General features: G+C 42.3%; 1 protein-coding gene across 1 annotated transcript in view; it reads right to left on the bottom strand.

Annotated features, from left to right (window-relative positions):
- Positions 1-224: 224 nt before the first annotated feature.
- Positions 225-6,896, bottom strand: part of PRORP (protein only RNase P catalytic subunit) — a 70,853-nt gene continuing 64,181 nt past the window's right edge. The window contains exons 5-7 of the mRNA XM_066608475.1: positions 3,649-3,797; positions 2,283-2,475; positions 225-419 (exon numbers count right to left, since the gene is read on the bottom strand). Coding sequence (XP_066464572.1) covers positions 288-419; positions 2,283-2,475; positions 3,649-3,797 — 474 coding nt within the window. The 3' untranslated portion in view covers positions 225-287. The remainder of the gene's footprint in view (positions 420-2,282; positions 2,476-3,648; positions 3,798-6,896) is intronic.

Raw genomic sequence — 6,896 nt, 5'->3', positions numbered from 1 at the left:
GACAAAATATGACAGAGCCTTATTTCGCTAACCCTATTGAAAAAACATGTATCTTCTGCTAATTCAGGTAGTCAGGTAACATAGCTCTTTAAATATTTCGCTAACATTTGCTGTTGGGCTTCCCCACAGATTCCAGCTGATCCCTGAGGTTGTTAACAAAAAGACGCTATGATCAGCTTATTGTCGAGCACTCTTCCACAAATAGACATTGTCCAAAGACAAGGTAATAAGAAAAGATTCAATAAGTTTTATTTCATCCATACAAAGAGGGTGGAAACATGGAACAGTCAGGACATCTTCTTGAGACACAGCCAAGTATTGGGCACCTCATAGGTGGTTCTCTTTACCCCCATTTCATCATATGGAATGTGCCAGGATGCTTCTGTATTCTGCACGATGGTATCATATGATAGGATTGGCTGTAGGAACAAGAAAAAGATTTACTGTGGCTGTGCAGACGGTACAACTGAACACTATAGCACTTCATTCCATACTCTACAAGAGGTAAACTTACATCATGTTATAGGAGTCAGTAATCTCTACCGCAGTTACAGTACTTTGGCCTGCAAACTACCTGGCTACGAAACTACATGCAAAAATAGTTTACCCTCTCACCAATGACTGCACCCCTGGAGAGGACCTCCAGTCGCTGGATAAGAAAGTGGTGAAGATAAAAGTGGAACATCCCTGTCCCTATCCCAGTTCAGGCTTCATGTCCAGCACCATAGGGCTGGTCATGGATGACAAGAAACATAACTCCGACTGCAGGGCTCTTCTTGCGAGGCATATTCTTGGGGTACCTGGGAGGCATAAGTCTTCTTTAAGAAACTGTCTCTAAGCCTGTTGTCTGGGATTCAGGTGTGTCATGGGGTCTCCCTTACTGGTAGGAGCTCCTAGCCAAGCTAGGACTTCTTTGAGGTGCGCAACCAGCCCTTCCCTACTCATGTCTGCATAGCCGTTGAGCAGGACGTCTACCCCGCCCTTCCCTTCTCATGTCTGCATAGCCGCTTGATTGTCAAAAAGGCCTTCTACCTCCAGTATGCTGGAAGGAGGTTAAGGATCTAGACGCAAAGATAAAAATTGATCCAGATCTACCAGTCCGGTGTAAATCAGTGGTTTGGGTGATAAATCACTTTGGGAAATTATTATACTGTCTATGTCCCCATTTATTTATTGCCCTAGGGTCCCCCTTACTGGTAGGAGCTCCTAACCAAGCTTTATAGACATCAGCCTTTTCTGGCTCTAACTTTACAAAAAGTTCAAAGTGCCAACTGAAGGGCTACTCCCTCCAGCCTAACCACATAAAATGAGTCGAGCTATGAATCTCTTACACACAAAGCAAGTAATTAGCATTCACAGGCTTGGATCTATGTCTCCAGGGCAGAGAGAGAGGGCACATTTCCTATGCCCTTTTACATCCACCCACCCACTGGACCAACTCACTAATTATCTAGCAGGTGAGCTTGTTACTTGCTACCTGACAGAATGATAGACGTCTGGAAGAAATATACCTCCCATCTACTACCATATTATCCTACATAGTAACATAGTCTGTTAGGCTGAATGAAGACAATGTCCATCTAGCTCAGCCTGTTTCAATGCCCTTGTTGATCCAAAGGAAGGCAAAAAAAAACAAGAGGCAGAAGCCAATTAGCCCATTTGGAGGAAAAATTCCTTCCCAACTTCATAATGGCAATCAGAATAATCCCTGGATCAACCTTTGATAGTTCCTACCAAAATGTAAGACCCGGAACAACAACCCGCTGGTCACCTAATGTCTTTGTCCTGTAATACTCTTGCGCTCTAGAAAGACGTCTAGTCCCCTCTTAAACGCCTGTCACATATAAAAAGGGCATCTAGTGCCAAAATGTTAACTCTGTGCGGTTCCCTGTTTAGGTGAACACTTGTTTGGTCCTCATTTAGATGAGATTCTAGATAAATGTAAAGGACTTCTTTTATCAAAGGCTCTAAGTTCCTTTAGGCAAAAATAAAATGCAATGTGTTTCGACACACTAACGTGTCCTTATCCAGCATAAAACACAAATAAAAACACTTACATAAATATACTTATTTTCTCTTATTTAACTTCTTTTCTATTGGAAATGCGTTCAGGTAACTATCTTTATTTATGTAAGTGTTTTCATTAGGGCAGCTTAAAAGATACCAAAATAAAAACTCTGAGTTTACAGGAATTGGAAAGGTTGTCAAAATGCAAAAATGGATAGCAAGCAAGGAAAACTGAATATTAGGACATTTCATGATTGTCAACCAGTTGTCTTTACCTGCAAATGAACATTCCTTGGGGAGTAGAAAGGAAGCACTAACTGGTGACCCCGCTGCCACTTGAAGAAGAGCCGTTGGGTTTCTGCATTGGGCAAACACGCTTTGTGGTCCCTTAGAAGATCACGGGTAATAAAGCAACAGTGATTACCAGAGCTTAGACAGGCATAAAGTAGGAAAGGGTCATCTAGTGATCTGCATGAAGAGAACATACACCACGATTAAAGAATATGTGAAAACAAGTCAAAACCTAATCTTTTTCTTAGATAAATAAAATAATAACATTAATGTCAAAGTAACAATCATATGTCATGTTATAATCAGCAAATTACACGCTGCTGTTTATGGCACCCTGTAGCTCATCCCTGGACTGTCAAAGCACAAGCTGTCTTGATTTGAGACTTATTGCCGACCTTTATGTGTAGCATTAGAATATCGTCAGACCAAAAGGTCAGTAGTAGCTCTAATAACAATTACTAGGGAATGTCCCTTTAAAGGCTTTTTGGCCAAAAAAAAGAGTTTGCTTATTGTCTATTATCATAGAGACACACAAGCCTGCAAAGCAAAGGAGCTGCAGGAACTAAGTGATATGATAATTGCTCTTTAAAGGGACCCTCCAGTCATGGACAAGCGAAGATAGCTGCATGGCTTCCCTGACTTCCTGATGCACACTGATTTAGTCATTTAATGAATGGAGGTGGAATAGGCCGGAGATACCTCAGCCAATTTAAATCCCCGCCTGCTGAAAGAGTTTCAGAGCAATGCAGGGAGAACAAGAGGCTAGATGCGCCTGAGCCCCGGCAGCAGCGGACAGGTGAGTGTATATTTTTTTTATTTTTTACTACAGCTAGGGATGATTTTCAGGGAAGGGCTTATATTTAAAGCCTTCCCCCGAAAATCACTGCAGCGGTTGCCGGCAGACCATTGCTTTCAATAGGGGCACCAGCAGCAGCGGAGGCCACATTGAGAGCAATGCTGCATGGAGCTTCATTCACGCGTGTTTTGGCACGTGTGTAGACGTGTGGATTTGTGTGCACCTACGCACATGCAAATGCACGTCTGTATGAAGGCATAATAATGCTAAAAAGTGATCTTTACAAAACAGGAAGTATTAGACTGCTATTATTAGGCTTAGTGGTCAGTGTGGAAACTGCAAGATTTCAGGATTATTTTTGTAAATATGCATAGTCACACGAAAACTATAAAAAAGTCAGCAAAATTAAAAAAAAAAAAAAAATAAAGTAACGAAAAAACATGACTTAAGCAATAGGTCTTTTTCTGATGACACATTCACGTTAATGCGGCTAGTGTGCACATTATCACTTCCTCAACTGGCTGTTGAGGTATAATATACAAAACTGTACTCACATGTTGTCAAGGAAAAAACAGTCTACACATTCCTGCAAGCGACGAATGTCCTGTTTTGCCCATTTACTGGAGTTGAAAAGCATGTGCTTCCTACCGAGTACCAGGATCCTCTTGCCCCTTGCTGCCAGGTAAGACACTACAGACAAGAGCTAGAAGATATATCAAAATAAAGAAAAGAATAAACAGACAATTAAAGAGGCTATGTTAACATTCTGTACAGGTCTAATTCAGTAAATTCATGTATTTTCCCAAAGATAATGATTTTGGAACACCTTTTGTTAGAACTCTTTGTTGGACCCCATACCTCTGTTATTCCTCCTGGACATGTATGAATAAATTGACAACTGGATGCTGTTTTGCCCTTCGTTAAGAGGTTGTGTCCCTACATATTCTAACACTTTAGGCCAGTTTCAGATGAGCACAGTATGGGCGCATTTATGCTCTGAATTAGGGTTAGTAGACCTGTGGTTAGGCTGGGACATTCCTCCGCCCTACAACGCAACGGTTCTCATAGATTTGGGAAAATTACTGAGGTTTGCCATGGGTCTTCAGAGTCATGCAATGATTAGACTACAGAGTTGTCTGAAAAGAGACAACCTCTTTAATAGAATGACAGAGTTGGAAGGGACCTCCAGGGTCATCGTGTCCAACCCCCTACTCAGTGCAGGATTTACTAAATCATCCCTGATAGATATTTGTCCAGCCTTTGTTTGAACACTTCCATTGAAGGAGAACTCACCACCTCCCATCCATGGCAACCTGTTCCACTCATTGATCATCCTCACTGTCAGAAAGTTTTTTTCTCTTTAAACAAAGATTATACAACCAAGCTAACCCTCATAGTATTATGCACAGAAGCTGTAAAATATTCCATCAGGTGACTGCCCTAACTTGAGTGCAGAGATCTACAAGGGAACATGGGGCTGTATGCTTCCAGAAAAGAGCTATAAGCCATTTAACTGCTATCATGATGTGGAGGAGCAGCCTGTACTTGCTTTGCAGAAATCTTTAGGCTTGACATTTAAGATACAAGAAAGGAGGTCAAGAGGGACATATGTAGTGAAGATTCTCGATAGGAAAGACCATAATGATTAGCATAAAGGTTTGAATAAGGTGGAAATCCCAGAACAAATGTGGCAGAGTGCCCCTGTGAGATAGTGCAAACAGCAATTAGGAATTGAGGGGTTACATTTGTGTAGAAGATAGGGAGTCTGGTACCACTCCATAAGAATCTTATATTGGCTTTCCTTATAGAAGGTGCAGAATTTTTGGCTGTTGCAGACCAGATCCTCGCTCAAAGTCCAAATCTCACATTTGAGCACGAGTGCTTATCCTATTTTTGTCTTTCACCGTTTGAGTCTAAGAAAGGGAACTTCCACAGGATTTCCTCTGCTAAGAAATGTCAGTGGTCTCATTGCATAGTAATGAGTACACTAGACGGAATGATGGTTGGCCGCAACCTTACTTATCTTGGTTTTTGTTTTAAAGAGTATTTCCTAAAATTATATTGAATACATTCCGGAAACTCTGAAATAGGTGTAGAAATTCACAACATTTTGCAAACTCCTTACTTGGAAAGGATTTCCACTCCAAATGCGAAAATTAAATTAGAAGTTAAAGGAGATGTCCCGAGGCAGCAAGTGGGTCTATACACTTCTGCATGGCCATAATAATGCACTTTGTAATGTACATTGTGCATTAATTATGAGCCATACAGAAGTTATAAAAAGTTTTATACTTACCTGCTCCGTTGCTGGCGTCCTCGTCTCCATGGTGCCGACTAATTTTCGCCCTCCGATGGCCAAATTAGCCGCGCTTGCGCAGTCCGGGTCTTCTCCTCTTCTCTATGGGGCTCCGTGTAGCTCCGTGTAGCTCCGCCCCGTCACGTGCCGATTCCAGCCAATCAGGAGGCTGGAATCGGCAATGGACCGCACAGAAGCCCTGCGGTCCATGAAGACAGAGGATCCCGGCGGCCATCTTCAGCAGGTGAGTATGAAGACGCCGGACCGCCGGGATTCAGGTAAGCGCTGTGCGGGTGGTTTTTTTAACCCCTGCATCGGGGTTGTCTCGCGCCGAACGGGGGGGGGGGTTTAAAAAAAAAAAAACCCGTTTCGGCGCGGGACATCTCCTTTAAAGCAAAGTTTGGGAACATGTAGCTGCAGATATACAGAGGATGCACCTTATGCTATACATATAGGAGTTTGCACATTGTTTAGAGGAGGGGTGGCACTACCTGCAGCCCAGAGACAACATGTGGTCTATAATGCCATTCTGTGCAGCCCCCAACCAACTGGTCACAAACCTTCTTATCGGTCTCTGGTGGCTCTTTATGTATTCTCCATATTAAAAAAGGATTAGCGGGGGGAACAAGAACAAGTATTAATGGTACACTGTATGGTCATTTATGGGACCAACATACAGTTAGGGCCAGAAATATTTGGACAGTGACACAAGTTTTGTTATTTTAGCTGTTTACAAAAACATGTTCAGAAATACAATTATATATATAATATGGGCTGAAAGTGCACACTCCCAGCTGCAATATGAGAGTTTCCACATCCAAATCGGAGAAAGGGTTTAGGAATCATAGCTCTGTAATGCATAGCCTCCTCTTTTTCAAGGGACCAAAAGTAATTGGACAATGGACTCTAAGGGCTGCAATTAACTCAGAAGGCGTCTCCCTCGTTAACCTGTAATCAATTAAGTTGTTAAAAGATCTGGGGTTGATTCCAGGTGTGTGGTTTTGGATTTGGAAGCTGTTGCTGTGACCAGACAACATGCGGTCAAAGGAACTCTCAATTGAGGTGAAGCAGAACATCCTGAGGCTGAAAAAAAAGAAAAAATCCATCAGAGAGATAGCAGACATGCTTGGAGTAGCAAAATCAACAGTCGGGTACATTCTGAGAAAAAAGGAATTCACTGGTGAGCTTGGGAACTCAAAAAGGCCTGGGCGTCCACGGAAGACAACGGTGGTGGATGATCGCCGCATACTTTCTTTGGTGAAGAAGAACCCGTTCACAACATCAACTGAAATCCAGAACACTCTCAGGGAAGTAGGTGTATCTGTCTCTAAGTCAACAGTAAAGAGAAGACTCCTTGAAAGTAAATACAAAGGGTTCACATCTAGATGCAAACCATTCATCAATTGCAAAAATAGACAGGCCAGAGTTAAATTTGCCGAAAAACACCTCAAAAAGCCAGCCCAGTTCTGGAAAAGTATTCTATGGACAGATGAGACAAAGATCAAC

This window comes from Eleutherodactylus coqui, chromosome 6 (assembly GCF_035609145.1).
Source record: "Eleutherodactylus coqui strain aEleCoq1 chromosome 6, aEleCoq1.hap1, whole genome shotgun sequence".
Taxonomy (NCBI): domain Eukaryota; kingdom Metazoa; phylum Chordata; class Amphibia; order Anura; family Eleutherodactylidae; genus Eleutherodactylus; species Eleutherodactylus coqui.
The sequence above is the reverse complement of the archived record's forward strand: the minus strand, read 5'-3'. Positions and strand labels throughout refer to the sequence as shown.